Raw genomic sequence first — 17658 nt, 5'->3', positions numbered from 1 at the left:
CATTAACTCTGTAACAAATACAATATCCCAAGGTGAGCTAGGAAGGAAAGCAAACCCATTGCACTCCTGCATATTGTAGTATATGATGTTTAACCAGTGACTATACTATTTTAATAATGAAGAACCCTACTAGCAGTGGCGAAAGCTAAGACATTTAATTAGAAGAAAAACTAACTGCACTCTCTGCAAGGTCTTCATAGGATGTATTGGGTTGTATCTGTGGCAAGGTTTTTGGTAGTGGGGGGGCTACAGAAGTGGTTTCTGTGAGAAGCTGCTAGAAGCTTCCCTCATGTCCTCAGAGCCAATGCCAGCTGGCTCCAAGACCACTGGTCAATGCTGAGCCTATCAGCAACTGTGGTAGTGACTCTGGGATAACAGAGCTAAGAAGAGGGGAAAGTTGCTGTGCAGCAGCAACTGTAGCTGGAGAGAAGAGTTGAGAATCTGTGAGAGAGCCCTGCAGACACCAAGGTCAGTGAAAGAGGGAAGGAGGTGCTCTAGACTCCAGAGCAGAGATAACTCTGCAGCCCGTGGTGTGGACTGTGGTGAGGCAGGCTGTGCCCCTGCAGTACATGGAGGTCCATGGCGGAGCAGATACCCACCTGCAGCCTGGGGAGGACCCCATGCTGGAACCAGGGGGATGCCTGAAAACAGGCTGTGCCCCCATGCGAAGCCTGTGCTGGAGCGGTTCATGAAGAACTGCAGCACAAGAGAAGGACCCACATAGGAAAAGTTCATGAAGAACTGTCACCCATGGGAGGGATCACATAGTGCAGCAGGGAAAGAGTGTGAGGAGCCCACCCTGTGGGGAAGGAGGTAGAGAACTAGGAATAAAGTTAAACCTGGGAAGAAGAGAGGGGTGAGGGGAAGGTGTTTTTAAGATTTGGTTTTATTTCTCATTACCCTACCCCAATTTGATTGGTAATAATTTAAATTAATGTTTTTTTCCCCAAGTCAAGTCTGTTTTGCCCGTGATGGTACTTAGTGAGTGATCTCTCCCTGTCCTTAACTCATGAGCCTTTTGTGATACTCTCCCTCCCCTGTCCTGCTGAGGGAGGGAAGTGATAGAGCAACTTCGGTGGGCACCTGGTGTCCAGCCAGGGTCAACCCACCGCACGGGATAACTGACTCTGGTTTGGATTTTGCTGCATTAGCCGAAGACAAGGATTTCTTATGATTATGAGGGCATTAACCCATGCTCCAAACTGAAATGAAGTATGATACAGTGCACCTTCCTCCTCAGAGTGGTGTGTGACTTCTCCTAAATGAACTGCAGACTCCACGTGCCTGCCAAGGCCTGGTTTCTATTTTACCTAAACTAAAATGCCACTATGTGAACAAAAATGGACTATTGGGAGATCTGCTTTGCTTGCCACTTTCTTTTGCCTGTCTACCGCATAATTACTCTTTTGTCTCAGTGAACCACTTTCACCTCAGCAGCACTTCTGCTTTGCTTTGATTTGCACCTCTCTCCCATCTCCCTTTGGCGTTTTGCTCTAATTAAGAGAGCCAAACCAAAATGCTGTCAACTCACAGTTGCATATGCAAGCGGATAGGAAATTAATATTGTACATGGGATGCATGTTTTTCATTTGCCTGCAGCAACAAGCTTAGTTAAAAAGCTAGTGAAAAAATGTATCAGAATTGGTCCATGATTCCTAATACATCTTTTTAAAACCAGTTAGATTTCTCAGAAAAGTTCTTTTAGGTTATTTAACATGACCACGTGTGCCATATGTATACGGTCAGCACTAATTTATTTAAATGTATTTTTTAAAATTTCTAGCTGTAGGTTGTTTATTTTCTTGCATTTTTTTCTAGCTCCTAGTTGCTGTAACTGAAGGAATGAATCCTTCTTCTTGTATATAGCTTTAGCATTCACTTGTTACTGTTTCATCTTTTCCAAAATACTTCTTTTCCCTAATGTTGTATCCCTGGAGTTAATTTTTTGATTTGTAATGTAGAACTTTTGCGTAAGTATATTTCATGCTAATAGATGTTTGTATAGGTCTTGGTTTATTTTTTATTTAGGGGCTTTTGAAAATGGAATTGCAGAAGGCAGTATCAATCAGTCGATGGGAAAAATACAGGCTATTCGTCTGTCAGTCAATTCTGATTCTCCTGTGTGGGCAATACTTAGTGAGGTAAGCATGTTAACAAAAGCATTTTAATTAAAGCTTTATTAGGTAAGTGTCAGTTCTTCCTACCGTACAGTACTGATAATCATTAATTTGTATTTAATTTCAAATGGGATTTTATATGGAAAAACACAAGTAGAGAATTATATTTGTTATTCAGGGGAGAGGTTAAATTTACTTCATAGAAAGTGATGGAAATGCTCAACTGGGACGATTCTCTAGTTTTGAAGTGCTGTAAATACAGCCACTAGAATCTGGGTCATGATAAACAAACCAACCAAAGGAGACAGGGAGGCTTGTCTAGATTTTTTCAGTCACTATTTTGGATGCTAATTATAATATGCAAACATTTTCAGATTAATGTGTTTTTTTGATTCTTCAAGTATTCTCCCAAGTGTCTGAATTTGTGTGAACCCTAAGTAGAAAATACTTGTCAGAAGTCACTGAAGAAATTACTACAGCCTTAAAGCCATATTTGGAAGGAAGGAAAAGCTACTATCATAGGCAATGCTTCTGCAGGCTTTAGAAAATAAGACATTTTGTTTTTTTCCAGGTATTCATCAAGACATCTGAAAACTGAAAAGAAGAATATTTGTTTTGTTGCTTGTTACAGATTGCTTGAAAACAGCAACAAAAAATTGGCTGGGTAAAAAAGCAAATACAAACCCATTTAATTCTTAATACTGTGTATTAGGAAAGAGTTAACTATTGAATCTTTATATAAGGAATACTGGAAGCTATGAAGAACCTGTTTACTTTAGTAATTTCTATAAAATGTTCTTGAGTAAGGTGTCATAGATAAAAATCTCAACTTGGCAACATTCAGTGTAGATTATTATACACAAATAATAAGGCAATACAAGCTGTCTCAGGGACTAAAGCATATAAGTATGGTAAGTTTCACTGGAACTAAAAATATGGACATTTTTGAAAAATATTAAGGACACAGTTTTCAACACCCCTAAAAACTGGTCAATTTGGGGGGGGGAAATAAAACTGAAGGGAAAGTTGTCGATATTTATTGCAAGCATTTAGAGCAGTTCACAGAGATAGGAAAAAAAAACTGAAGGAAAAGTTGTCGATATTTATTGCAAGCATTTTGAGCAGTCCACAGAGATAGGAACAACTTAACAATATGAAAATGGATCTCAGCCTTAATAGAAGAAGTGTGTTTCAGCCTTAATGTAGCCTAAGTTATATTTAATTGCTTTTTTTTAATGGAAAGTGCCTACAATATACCATTTAAATAACTTGAAATTTAAATGGGCATTTTTTGGAGGATTGTAAAACTTGTCAGTGAATTGTGCATTGAGTTAACTACAGGAAAAAATAAAGATATTATGTGTAACTGTATTTTTCACAGAAAGAAAATCTATTTAAGTAAAATTTTTGACGCTGCAATTTGATAATTAGTATATACTGATACTTAAATCCTGGTCAGAAAGCTAAACTCAGTATAGATTTGAAAATAAACGTTAAGCCACAGTTCTGTCATTTGAAATGGTTTTGGGAAATGATAATTCACCTCGGACATCTACCTGTGCAGAACTCCTGCATCACTTACTTGGCATGTGAAGCACAGCTGCGCCCTCATTCTCCTGCTCATGCATTGCATCCTGACAGCAGTGTGAGAAACAAACTGCACCGTGCATTTTTGTGTGTGGATTTGTATTAAATACATTAAATTAATGAAGAATTGTATTCTTAATGCAAGAGTATTTTTATTTAGAATATGATTAAATTAATTTTATTACATTAAAACAGTTCAGAAGGGTGTTTTTTAAAGACCTCCTCTAATATTTTGATAATTTACAGTATTGTTTATATACTGTGGTGCTATATATACGTGATTGTGGAGATATATATATGTACATAAGTGTGCGTGTATGTCTTGGAGCAAATACCACAGCCCTTACTAGGTTAAGAGTTTAATGCAGTGTCCTGGGTTCAGCAGTAGCAGTCATTTTTCTCCTTCTTAGTAGCTGGTGCAGTGCTGTGGTTTTGACTTTCAGCCTGGGAACAGCGCTGATAACACCGATGTTTTTAGTTGTTGCTTAGTAATGTTGTCTGACCAAGGACTTTCTGAGTCTCATGCTCTGCCAGGGAGGAGGGGAAGCCAGGAGGAAGCAGAGACAGGACACCTGACCCAAACTAGCCAAAGAGGTATTCCATACCACAGCACGTCATGTCCAGTATATAAACTGGGGGCAGTTACGTGGAAGGGCTCAATCACTGCTTGGGCCGGGCTGGGTATCGGTCAGTGGGTGGTGAGCAGTTGCATACTCTTCCCTTGTTATGTCCCTTATCATTATTATTATTGGTGGTAGCAGCAGTGGTTTGTGTTATACCTTAGTTACTGGGCTGTTCTTATCTCAACCCATGGGAGTTACATACTTTCGATTCTCCTCCCCATACCTCCAGGAGTCGGGAGAGGAAGGCGGGGGGAGCAAGTGAGTTGCATGGCTGACTGGGCTTAAACCACGATATGCAGGTTAAGAATTAATGCAGTAATTCAGAGTGCTTAGCAATACACAGAGGGATACCTTTATCCATCAGCACTTACATTAAAAAGAAGGGTTGACTGAAACTGAGACCAGTGGATCATTAAAAAGCAGCAGCTAAAACTGCAGCTAGGGAAACAAGGGAAATAAAGAGCCTCTGCACCGAACTATGTGGCACAAGAAGGGCAGAGCCACCTCAGATCATCTTGCTCTCTGTGCATACAGGAGCCTGAGATATTTAGTCATAAAAATTTGTACTAGAAAATAAAACACTATTTGTATTACATTAAAGGAAGTTAAAATTGAGTTCTCTCAAGTAATTCTTTCTCTGAACCTGAAGTGCTTTAGCATCTTTGGAGAGAACAAACTGAACAGGGCCCTCTACCCAAAATGGCAAAGCAAGAGATAACCTACAGAACACAAGTATTTGCCTGCAGAGCCTTAGAAACTTGTATAGTTGTGAATATGACTAAAGTGTGGGTCTTCTCCTGATGCCTCAGTTCAGTTCTTAGCATATCGTAGCTTTTAGTTCTTTCACTGAAATCACATCATGTCATGGGGATTATCTTCATCTTCAGGATCTTGTCAGGTGCTTCAGAATGGCAAGTTCTTGTAGACTCTGTAACTTTATAATCTGAATTGCCCTCTTATAAGGCCTGTTTCACCTGCCAGCAGAAGAAGTAGGAACCAAAGTAGAAGCAGCATTTCATGTAGAACATTTTACTAATTAAGTGTGTTATCTAGTAATAACTTAAAATCTTCTTTTCCCATTGCTTTTACTGCAACCAAGTCACAAGCAGGGAGCAGTGTCTGAATTCAGGCTGCCTTGTACTCACCTGTCACAGGAAAGTGTCACTGTAATGAGGTGATTCATAGAACTCGCTAAGAACTTGCCAACAAAATTTAAGTTGACAAGCAGGTAATCTTTATTGCAGCGCTGGGGGACACAGGGGATAACTCCTCCTAATGTGTCTCCCAGTGCTGCAATAAAGAATACCTGCTTGTCAACTTAAACTTTGTTGGCGAGTTCTTAGCAAGTTCTACAAATCAATTTGGCGACCCCGATGAGACTGAGCTCTGAGCTCTGCTCAGCTGCAGGACCTGCTGAGGACGGAGCTCCCTAGGGCCCTCGGGAATTTTTCCCAGAGGGACCTCTCGACACATTCAGATCACTGTGGGAGCAGACAAGGACCATCTCTAAGAAGGTGTTCTTTTGTAAGTATTATTTTGTTTTGGTTATTCTGTAAGTAAGTTGTTCTGTAAGTCGCAGGAGGTGTCCTGCGCCGGATTTTTATTGGCGAGACTGAGAGCTCTCGTTTGGATTTTGATGGGTTAACCTTTCTTTGGAGCTTTCTGTAAAGCGAGACAAGAGTTCTCATAGGAAGGCATTTACGTGGCTGCTAGTGCCTGACTGGTATAGATTTGGAACTCTGTGACTTACTGGTATTTGACCTAGTTTTGCGCATTATCACGGTAATGATTTTGGTTTTGACGATATGATTTTTAAATGCTGTACTGTATGTTGTGATTGTGTCATTAATAGTTGTCTAATTGGATTTTGTTTGTGTTTCAAGCATTGTAGCTGTGTGGAGTGTGTTTGTGGGATCCCGTGTGTGTGTGTTTGTGTTGAGCGCAGGGCGTGTAGCTGCACCAAGAGATGCAGTTCTGTATGTATTTTTTCATTAGGGTCGTGTTCAAGTTTTCGTGGAATATACAATTGCTATGTTTTATAAGAAAGACCCTCGTTTTGGAGTACCAGTGGCTATCTCTTCTGACCAAGGCTCACATTTCAGTGCAAGAAATCAGCAGGAAATTGGAAACTGATTGGCAATTACATGTTCCTTATAGACCTGAACAGATAGAAAAAATGAATCATCTAATCAAACAAATCAGTAAAATCTTTCAAGAGACAAATTTGTACTGGTATCAGGCGTTACCACTGGCCTTACTAAGAACGAGAACAAAGCCTTGGTCAAAGGAAGGAATTAGCTCATCTGAGATTCTATATGGGAGACCATATCAATCCCAGTTTAAAGGGGAAGATATTCAGGAAGTAGGAGCAGGCTATCTCTGACAGTTTTTGATAAACTTAGGAAAACAAATGGAAGAGATAAATAAAAGAGTACTGGGAACCAGGGCAAGAGGTTTGGATTACCCTATCCATCCTTTTAAATCAGGAGATTGGGTTTATATTAAAAATTTTTCAGGTGACCAGGAAATGTGAATTGTAGCGGGTCTTAGAGGGCTCGAAGGCAGGTGCGTGGCGGACACTGAGCATAGGTAATGAATGAAGGGTGCCAAACCGGGACAGGCTGGGAGCCTTACAAGCGGCCTAAACAGCAGTAGCTGGGAACCAGGAGCTGTCCCAGGAGCAGTGTGCATCCACTGGATGGGGTTTTCAGGCTTTCTTCCCAGCTGTTCAGTGAGGATTTTCATAGAATCACAGAATGGTTTGGGTTGGAAGGGACCTTAAAGCTCATCCAGTTCCAGCCCCCTGCCATGCATGAGCAGGGACACCTTCCACTAGACCAGGTTGCTCCAAGCCCCATCCAACCTGGCCTTAAACACTGCCAGGGGTGGGGCAGCCACAGCTTCTCTGGGCAACCTGTGCCAGCGCCTCACCACCCTCATAGGGAAGAACTTCTTCCTTGTATCTAATCTAAATCTCTCCTCTGTCAGTTTCAAGCCATTCCCCCTTGTCATTGTCCTTACAGACCCCTCTCCAGATTTCTTCCTGGCCCCTTTAGGCACTGGAAGCTGCTCTAAGGTCTCCCTGGAACCTTCTCTTCTCCAGGCTGAACAAGCCCAGCTCTCTCAGCCTGTCTCCACAGCAGAGGTGCTCCAGCCCTCTGATCATCTCTGTGGCCTCCTCTGGACTTGCCCCAACAGCAAGAGTGGAATTTCTTACATACTTTTTTGGATGTTAATGGCAACAACCACCACCACAAACAAGAGAATTATGTGGGCTTCTTCCTAACACCCTCCATTTGGCAAGGAAATGTTACGGATGATGTATAGCTTCCATTCCACTCTGCAAGCAAGTTGCTGCTGAGGCTTTTCCATTTAATAATGTTCTGCAGTGAACCTGCCCACACCTTCATGCACTGCAGTTATGGGCCCAGGGCTGATGCATGGATTGACTCCACAACTCGTTAAAGTTGTAAAGTAGGTATGCTTTTTATTCAGCGCTGAGACGCACGGGGATAATTCCTCAAAGTCATGCGTGCCTCAGTGTTGTTTCCCTCTACATTTATTCTCTAAAGTTATATGTATTCATAAGGTTGCACAACACGCCTATACATATTCATGTCCTATCCCCGCTTCGTATTATAATGAGCCAGAAGGTCCTCTGCACCTGTGCAGTGCCCCCTCTGGTCATGGGTAGGGGTCTTCAAGATGAAGTAAATGACTCTTCCTCCTGTGGGTAGGGGTCTTCAAGATGAAGTAAATGAGTCTTCCTCTTCTTGCACTTTTCACCTTTTAGTCTTCACGTATGGCCTTAGGGTTTGGTCGGTATCCTAGCCATAAACCATCTGCTTCAGTAGATTCAGGTGTCTGCTTTTCCTTATCAATAGCTGCTTATCAATAGAACCAAGTGTCTGCTTTTCCTTATCAATAGGACCAGGTGTCTTTGTTCTGCTTAGCAGGCATTTACAACAGACAATACTTTTGTTTAAGCAAGCAAATTCCTCTGACTCCCTTGTACAACCCCCCTGTACACTGGTCAACCCTCTGCATCAATCCCCCCTTTTCTATAAAGTTAGTAAATTCTTTTACTATATTATTCATGACAGAGCTATCCATGTTCCTTCTATCGATTTATGAAGTTTTTTTGATATACACTGTATTATACAAGGTATAGTCATTAAAATGAGTAGTCCTATAGCCAAGATTAAAAGGCCTTGTTTCAGTATGTCCCTTAACCATCCAGTAACTCCTAGGTTATTTAACCATTCATCCAATCCACCTCCAACAATTCTAAACTCTTGCATATTTTCCTGCAATTTTCGCAGCTTAGCATGAATTGATTCAGAATGGTCAGATAAGTTTATGCAGCACATACTTTTGAAATCCCCATGACCATCCTATAACAATCTTTGTTACCTCCCCGGCTTGTGCGCTTCTAGTTGGAAAGGCTTCTGGTCAACCTGAAAAGGTGTCTGTTAGTATTAACAAATGTCTATACCCTCTTTTTCTGCAAATTCTTTTGCAACATATTTTCAGCCAGAGTCTTTTTGAAATAGTTTCTTGTTTGATATTTAAATTTCATTTCTTTTTCAATTTTCATCGTTTATCATAGATCATTTACAATTCCAGGAAGAAAATTTTGTTATACCACAAGTAATCAATATTAAAACAATTAATAGTAATATTCCTGCAACCAGTTGCCTTAACCAGGAGAGATCAGGTAACCATGAAGTTAACTTTTTCCATATTTCCTCTATGGTTGCTGAGATATTTATGATTGCCTCACAAAACATCTCACAAAATGCAGTATTCTGTTCAGCAATAGGGTTAAACCCTCGCTTGACCAATACCATCCTTTCCCTTCAGGAATCAAGCTATCACTGAACCACGATACCATCTATACAATTTGAATAGTGACTTACACCTGTGGTATTTAAATAAACATAGTCTCCTATTCTGGTTCCTGGTGTAGTACATATTTAAATTTCATTTCTTATCTGTTTCAGGAAGGCCCTGATCTTCTCCTGATTCAGGCAACTGTGCACACACCCAACAGTCACTACAATTAACAGCTTTAGTAACATTCTGCATTAATTTCAGGTATAAGTATTAGTCCCAAGCTGGTATGTCAGTTATCACATAAATCCAAATTATGACTGATATAATTTCATATGCGAGGGTCCTGAAGGCTCAATCCGCCATGTCTTCTCTGGTTCTGGTGCTTTCTTTATTCTTGCAAGCAGGTTGTTCCTTCATCTTCACTGCTGTAAAGGTGGTCAATATTGTCTGATACAGTCCGCTCCACTTCTCCTGTAGAGGATCTCCTGAAAAATTCTTAACATAAACCCAGTCTCTGGATCTAAAAGGGTGAGTCGGGTAATCCATGCCTCTCACTCTTGTCCTCAGTATTCTCTTATTTATTCTAATTGTTTTCCCAGATTGACCAGGAATTTTAGGAGATAACCTTCTCCCACTTCCAGAAGACTTTCTCCTTTAAACTGGGACTGATATAGTCTTCCATGTAAAATTTTTACATAGGATATCCTCTTCTTTCGACCAAGGTTTAGTAGTTGCCCTTGTAACTATTTTGCACTAAAGGGCGAGCCTTGGTCGGAAGAAAGTGCCTCTGGTACTCCAAAACCTACAAGGGAATGCTTCTGGCCACCCTAAAAAAGTATTCGTTAACACCAAATATTGGTAAAAATTTATTTGTCTAATTGAACTATGATATAAAGATTCCTTCCTTCAATTTGTTCATCTAAGTATTTATACAAAGACTTGCTACCTCAATGAGTTTTATTATGTTCCTCCTGAACTAGCATCCAGAGTTGGTTATAGGTGATTATAATTCGCCCATCAGGTATCTGAACCCAATCTTCTTTGTTTTCCTCCTCTCCTCTGAGATCTTCCATAAATTTTCTATCCTCCTTTGATTTTCTAGGTTTAGATTTCTCAATTGTTAGTTTGCTGTCAGGGATTAAGGGAATGAGTTTAGATTGTTAAAATCAGCCAAATTTCACCTTGTTGATATCCTTGACAATACATAATAGCTACTTCCTCAGGTAGCTGAACAGCTTTCAGTAGTTGTAGCATGTTTATTCTGTTTCTCCTGTGTGTTCAAAGGTCCTCGTTCTTTCCAGATGGCACCATGTGCATGGACCACACCAAATGCATATTTAGAATCAGTCTTTCAAATCTGGTCTGATAGTTGCTGGATTGAAAAAAAAACATTAAGGAGATAACTAGTGGGCTTCTTTCTGTTCCAGGAATGCTGATACAACACAGGACACTAGTACAGTAATTTTTGTCCCAAGGTAAATATGCGGGCCTCTTCAACATTCATCACAACTGCTGCCACAGCTCTTAGGCATCCGGGCCATCCTTTGCTTGCTTCATTCAGCTGTTTTGAAAAATACACCACTGTTCTCTTACAGGGTCCTAGTTTCTGAGTAAGGACCACCAAAGCTATTCCCTGTTCTTCATAGGAATATAGCCAAAAGGATTTAGTCGCATCCAGAAGTCAGAGCTGCAGCTCTCATTAGCTCTGCTTTTAAATTTCTAAGGCCCTCCTCTGCTGAATCAGTCCATTCCAAAGAGAGAGGGGTTTCTTTTAACAGTTCATATAGGGGTCTTACCAGAACACCATAATCATGCATCCAAAGTCTGCATCATCCAGTCATTCCCAGGAACGTCTGGAGCTCCCTGATGGTTGACAGTCGTGGAGTTTGACAAATGGTGTCTTTGTTCTGCTTAGCAGGCATTTACAACAGACAATACTTTTGTTTAAGCAAGCAAATTCCTCTAACTCCCTTGTACAACCCCCCTGTACATTGGTCAACCCTCTGCATCAGGACAAAGTCCAGCCACGACGGCAGTGTCTATCTGAACAACTGCAGGGTGGAGCACGCACAGATGCACTCAATGTACCTATATCAAACTCAATGTACCTGTATCTGCAGTCTCTCCTAGTAACTCGTCGTCGAGGGGATGCAGGGCCTTGGCCTCGGGAACAACGCCGAGACCCTGGGCCGTGCCCCTGCGCCGTGCCCCTGCGCCTAACGGCGTCGCCCCTGCGAGGCCCAGATGCAGCCTGCGAAGACGCTGCCGCGCGATTGGCTCTGGCACCACGTGCGGTGAGGCTGGCAGCCGCGGGCGGAGCCCGGATTGGCGCACGCAGCGGGGAGGTCCCTCCTCGATTGGCCCGCCGTCCCCGCCCACGCCCGCCCCGCGGTCGCGGTTCGCGCGCAGATTGGGGGACTCCGCGCCTGCCGCCCTCTGATTGGTTTGGGCGGGGCTGAGCGAGCGGCAGCACCTGCTGTCGGGAGCCCGCATCTCCGGGAGCTTAGGGAGCGCTGGCGCGCATGCGCGGCCGGTGATGCCTTGGGAAAAGCGGTAGCGCTCGGCTGGCGGGGCGTGGAGCGTGGTTTATTGCTGGTAATCCGCCGTCGCTGTGGGCAGGGCAGGGGAGGGGTGTCTTGTCCTGTCCTGTCCTGTCCTGTCCTGTCCTGTCCTGTCCTGTCCTGTCCTGTCCTGTCCTGCCTGCCTCCCTCCCTCCCTCCGCCGCCCGGCAGGTGCGAGGGCGGTCTCTGCCGGGGCGCTGTGTGTGGCAAGGAGGGGGGGCAGGAGGCGTTCCTGGCGCGCCGGCCGTTGCTGGCCGTTAGGCTGCCCGCGGCGCGAGGACTGGAGCGCCAGCCTGAGCTGTGGCGGATTCCCGCCCGGTGGGGGGCCTGGAGCAGGGGTTCGGGGCCGGGCCCCGCACATAAGGAGAACCGCTTCGTAAGGGGAGCGCGGCCCCTGCCTGCAGCCTGTGACCTCCTTTCCTGGGCTTCCAGCAAGTCGCCTCTGTGTAAAACGTGGGAATGGGGCTCGTCTTGCGTGCTGCCTGGACGCCGAGTGGCCACTTGACTCAAGGGGGGTGGTTGGTTGGTTTGATTAATTGAAAAATAACATCTTCCTGGAGGCTTTGCTCAAGCTAACTGTAGTAACGAAATAGCTTGACGAGGCACTCATGCGAGTTGAGCGCTGCGGCTTGATAATTGTGTTCATTTCAGTGTAATGTTATTAATGCTTTGGCAAAGTTAAATTCTCATGCAAGACAAAGGAATAATAAAGATTTAAGAACCATGGCAGTGTTCGAGGCCAGGTTGGATGGTCTTGGAGCAACCTACTCTGGTGGAGGGTGTCCCTGCCCATGGCAGGGGGGTTTGGACCCAGATGAGCTTTAAGGTCCCCTTCAACCCAGACCTTTCTGTGATTCTAACTCCATTCTAACTTTCATGGACTGGCTTCACCTGGATATTGTCTTGGTTAGCTCATGTCAGTGCAGTTGTGTGCAAGAGGGATAAGTCAGCACATGGCTATGGGTGGAAGAATGGGTTGGGGAAAGAAATACTTTCCGTCGGCCCTGGATGGAACTGATACTGAGCCCTAGGAAAAGCCCATGTGTTGGTGCTGGATGCAGAAGTTTTGGACCTCTGAATGATGAAAGGCTGTTAATGGCAGTCTTATTACAACTTTTCTGCTTGAGAATGCAAAACTTAAGAGTTTCCTGAAGAAGACATGGCCTTCCTCAAAGTACATGGAAAAGTTAGCAATACTCTAAAAGATCCTGACCACTATTTAGTTCTGCATGAAATGGAATATCAATGCTGTTAATTTCACGGCATGTGTAGACTATGCAAAGACTATGGTGCAGAAGTCTGAAGGTTGCCATACTTGCACTATGCACCCATCAGTAGAAATTAAATTGTTCAGGTGGAACTGGACCCCAGAAGGTATCTGCTCTGACCTGCTGTTCAAAGCATGGTCAGCCTTGAGGCTAGTTCAGGCTGTTCAGGGCTTTATCTGGTTGGTCTTAAGAAAACCCCAAGAACTGAGACTGTGTGTGCCTGTACCACTGCTTGCCTGCCTTCACTTGGGGGGGGGAAGTTCTAATATCCAGTGAGAATATTCTTTCAGTTTATGCCTCTTGTCCTTCCTGAATACTAAGGAGCCACAAAACACAGTGGCTCCTTACTTTAGTTGCAATATTATGTGATGTTGCAGCAGTGTGGCTGTCCCAAGAGTCTGCTTTACAGCAGTACTGCTGGCTCAGTGTAGATGTGCTGTAGCTACCCATGCTCTCACGGTAAAAAGTGACCAAGCTATGCAAAGATTAAGTTTAAAATTGCAGGCCTAAAATCATATATATTGATAGGATTGTCTGTATGTGTAGAGGAAGCTGAATATATGTTGCCCATCCCAAAAGGAATGACAGGGAATTCCATTTTAGAGGTGTAATTATTATTGGATAGATTTCTGTGACTCATGTGATTACAACTTTTCACACTGAAGAATAGCTAGACAGTTCTCTTACGGGTCGTTCTATAGCTATATTGCATTCCCAATTGAAACTAGTAACCAGGTGGTTTTGCAATTGCCTCTTTGCTGCAGGTCCCTGAAACATGTTTTAGAAGACATGGGCCTTTGGTGCTGAGGCCCAGACTGCTGGTAAACATGTTTTGTGTTTGTGTGAGGGCCATAGACTCAGATAACTTGATTTGTTTTGCTGAGGAACTTTTAACACTGGGGATCCTTTTGGCTTGTTTTTATGATCACCTTGAGAAAAAAAAAAAAGTTTTTTTTTATAGGCCTTCATGTGTTAATTAGGAAAGTTCAGTAGGTTATAGAGACAAATAAGTGTGAAGTGTGACATTGTGTTTTGAGACCAGAAACTCTTTGGCTTAATTGAAAGATTCATTTTACATTTGAAGACTGTAGCGCTGGCAGAGTTCACAAAAGTAAAAGATGTAATGGTCTTGTTTAAAACTATCTTTGCCTGGCAAGTGAGTGATAACTGTACTTGTTCTTGATAATGTATGTCACTGTTTCTAGGATTATGTTAAAAGTGTGCCATCTCTTCTTGAAGCAAAAGAAAGGGATATAATTGAAGACTGAGTGAAATTCGGAATGTCCTAGGCTAGGATTGGGGAGTAGTGATAAGACTTGGTTATGAATGAACTGAAAGCATCAGGAGTTTAGGAAGGGGAACTGTATGGAATGGTATTAGTCTGGTTTCTTGCTAGTCTATGTATGGAACAAGTGAATAGGGTTAATTACAGCAGAATTACTGTAAAAGGCGTTTTGAATCTTACACACAATACACCTCTAAAGTATTGACAAAAAAAAGATGTATCTCTTCATTTGCTTTAGGAGAAAAGAAGAGACTATCTGCATGAGAAACTAGCTAAACTAAGGGGTAGGCAAGTTTTATGTTAAAAAAGCAAGTCTGATACCTGACTTATATATGCCACTTTAGCTAAGAGCTAAAGAGTCCCAGAAGGTATTGATATGAAATTTGTCAACTGTTTGACCTAATATGATGATTAAGAACAAGAGAAAGGGGGTGGTAAAGCGTGATACCCTCAAACAAAGTTGCTCAAAAGCACACCTTAAGATGGGATGTTCATGTATGATAAATTGAATGACATTACATCTTCAAGACAAGATTATTTTAAGTTCAAGATTATTTTAAGTTATTGAATTGGCCAAAGAAATCTATGAATTAACAGTATCCATAGGTTTTATCTATAAAGTAAAATACAAAAAAAACCTAGTAAAAATTGCAGGTAATTTTTGAGATGGATTTCTGTGAGAAAAACTGAGAAAAAGCAGGAACCATAGACTTGCCATACTCAAGCCAAACACACAGCAAAGTAAAATGTTTGAATTGCTTAGCAAATCTGATGAAGTCAGTAAGAGACTCTCACCTTCCAGTATAAGGTGGTATCTTGAATTGCGGGATATTTAGGGTTGAAGTGGTAGACACTTCAGTTGCTAAAGAGCGATGACATAACCAAGAGGGTGGCTGCTTTCTCAGGCCCAGAAAGCACCTCAGCAGCAGAATATTACTATGATTAGTAGTGGCTAAAAGTAATGCAAGGTTTGAAAATTTCTTGTGCTAGTATTTGTCTTTCTTTTTAAACTTACTGTGGCTAGAAATTAGTAAAAGCCAAGGAGAAATACCAGTGCAGTGGTGTCCTGGTTTTGGTAAGGGCAGAGTTCTTTTTCTTCTTAGTTTCTGGTGCAGTCCTGCGTTTTGGCTTCAGTCTGAAAACAGTGCTGGTAACACACCAATGTTTTCAGTTGTTGCTCTGTAGTGCTTACTCTGATCAAAGACTTTTCAGTCTCTTGTTATCTGCCAGTGAGGAGCAAGTGGTGAACAATTGTATTGTGCATCACTTGTGTTTTCTGAGCTTTCATTTCTTCTCTTATTGTTTCCTATGGTCATCATTATTATTGTTGGTATTCTTTCTATTATCAATATATTTTACTTTATTTTTTAAACTATTCTTATCTCAACCTGTGGGGTTTACATTCTTTTGATTCTCCTCCACATCCTGCCCAGGGAGGGAGAGAAAGAGGGAGTATGAGTGAGCGGCTGCATGGTTCTGAGTTACTGGCTGGTTCTAAACCATGACAGTCCTTTTTGATGCCCAACATGGGGCATGAAGGATTGAGCTAATGACAGATCTGACCAGTGTCAAATTTGTTATAAACTTTCATTGTCTTGGTTTAATAGCCTGCGGGTCACAGTGTTGATTTCATTTGCTTTCAGAGTTGTGTTTGGTCTCAGTGTTATGTTATGTGTATATATATATATATATATATATATATGTATTTATGTATATATGTATATATATATATATCTTGCTTGCAGTATGCATTCCCTGTTTCGGTGTTTCAGGGCCTGGGCTAAGGTTCTGATTTTGTTGTACTTTATAGTAGTGGCTTGTGATACAATAGAGTTGCTGGTCATGAAACTGATCTGGTATATGTTCTAAGTATTGCTGTCACCTCTATACTGTGGGAGCCATGTAACAGGGCCTATTAATAATCATACCTCTTGCTTTTTCTCCTGGGAGAACCAACCAGTGGAGGAGAAATTCCCCTACAAATCTCTCACTAGGCTATTCACAGCAACATTTGAGAATTTTGAAAATTCTTATCATTCTTGGGATGCTGATTGGTATTGGTAGGAATCAGTATGTTGTCAAATATGGTTTGGATCTTGCTTAGGGTTAAACAGCTGCATGTGGCTACTTCAACCCACAAAAGAAGCACTGCAGTTCAAAGAAGAAAAAGAGACTCCTGTGACAAGGATTTTGGCTACTTCAACCACTGTGACATGCACTATGGCTACACAAATCCCAGTGGTAAGCACTATGACTACTCAAACCCTGTTGAAAAGCGTTGGAGCCACTTCAGTCTCCACAACAAGTGCTACGGCTACTCAAACTCCAGCAGCAGACACCACAGTTATTTTAATCTCCGTAACAAGCACTGCAGCCACTCAAACCCCAGTGGCCAGTATGGTGGCTATTCAAACTTCAGTGAAAAGCACTGCAGCTGTTTTAATTCCTGTGATCAGTACTGCAACTGTTCAAACCCCAACAACAAGCATGACCACCAGATAGACCCCGGCAGTGGGTGATATAACTGAACCAGAGAACCAACCTGTGTTGGTATCGTTTGCCCCTATATGCAAGAAGAAATGGAAACAAAAGCCAACTCCTTCAGTGAAGGAAGATGAAGAAGGGCCATTATCTGAACTAGAGGAACCATTACTGGAAAGAGAGGAAGAGGCAGAACAGGAATCCAAGCAGCTGGGATCGCTTGCAAGGGAAGGAGAACCTGACAAAGCGATGGTGAAAGAGAAGGGAGTCCTCAGCCTCTGGAGACAGCTCTTGTCAGCTGTGAAGGAAAGGTATCACTAAAGGAAAACAGTTTGTTTTTTTATATATATATATATATACACACACACACATATGTATGTGTGTATATATATATATACACACATACATATGTATGTGTATATATATATGTATGTATGTATATGCACTAGCCAGGAAAGTGGACCACAATAGAGGCCTTCAGTTCTTGAGGGAATTAGCTATTCTAGAGAAGATTTATCATAACTTGGATGCTAAAGAGCCACCCATAGATACAGATGAAGTTGAGTGTACACGACCAATGTAGCAGAAATTTACAGAGTATAATTTTGGCAACAGTGAGTCAGAGGGAAGCAGCAGCACCTACAGTGCATGAAGTGAGTTGTCAGCTCTGGGAGTTTGAAGACAATCTCACCCCTTCCATCATTTCAGCTGTGGAAGAACTGTTCCAGGAGTTCCAGCAATTGAGAGATGATATATCCAGCTCCCCACGTGTGCAGACCCGCATCTTGGCTATTAACAGAAGGTGCCCTGTTGCTCGAGAGGGAAGACATAAGAGATGCTCACTATGAGGCACCTTATGGTTTTACATGTGGGATCATAGAGAAGACATGAGAAAGTGGG

General features: G+C 42.2%; 1 protein-coding gene across 4 annotated transcripts in view; it reads left to right on the top strand.

The window, feature by feature from the left end:
- The window catches only part of MGAT4D (MGAT4 family member D), a 41052-nt gene extending 37003 nt beyond the window's left edge, over positions 1-4049 (top strand). For 2 of the 4 annotated variants that reach the window (XM_057419075.1, XM_057419059.1), the window contains exons 14-15: positions 2029-2141; positions 3682-4049. In XM_057419075.1, the coding sequence (XP_057275058.1) occupies positions 2029-2141; positions 3682-3810 (242 nt within the window). In that variant the 3' untranslated portion in view covers positions 3811-4049. Of the gene's footprint in view, positions 1-2005; positions 2142-2688; positions 3122-3681 lie in introns of those variants that run through there. The other 2 variants (XM_057419067.1, XM_057419085.1) reach the window with 2 other exon arrangements.
- Positions 4050-17658: the final 13609 nt, after the last annotated feature.

Source organism: Pezoporus wallicus, unplaced genomic scaffold (assembly GCF_028554395.1).
Source record: "Pezoporus wallicus isolate ANWC-B61680 ecotype Strahan unplaced genomic scaffold, APGP_CSIRO_Pwel_v1 contig_6597, whole genome shotgun sequence".
Lineage (NCBI taxonomy): Eukaryota > Metazoa > Chordata > Aves > Psittaciformes > Psittacidae > Pezoporus > Pezoporus wallicus.
Note: the sequence above shows the minus strand (reverse complement) of the source record. Positions and strands in the feature narration are given on the sequence as shown.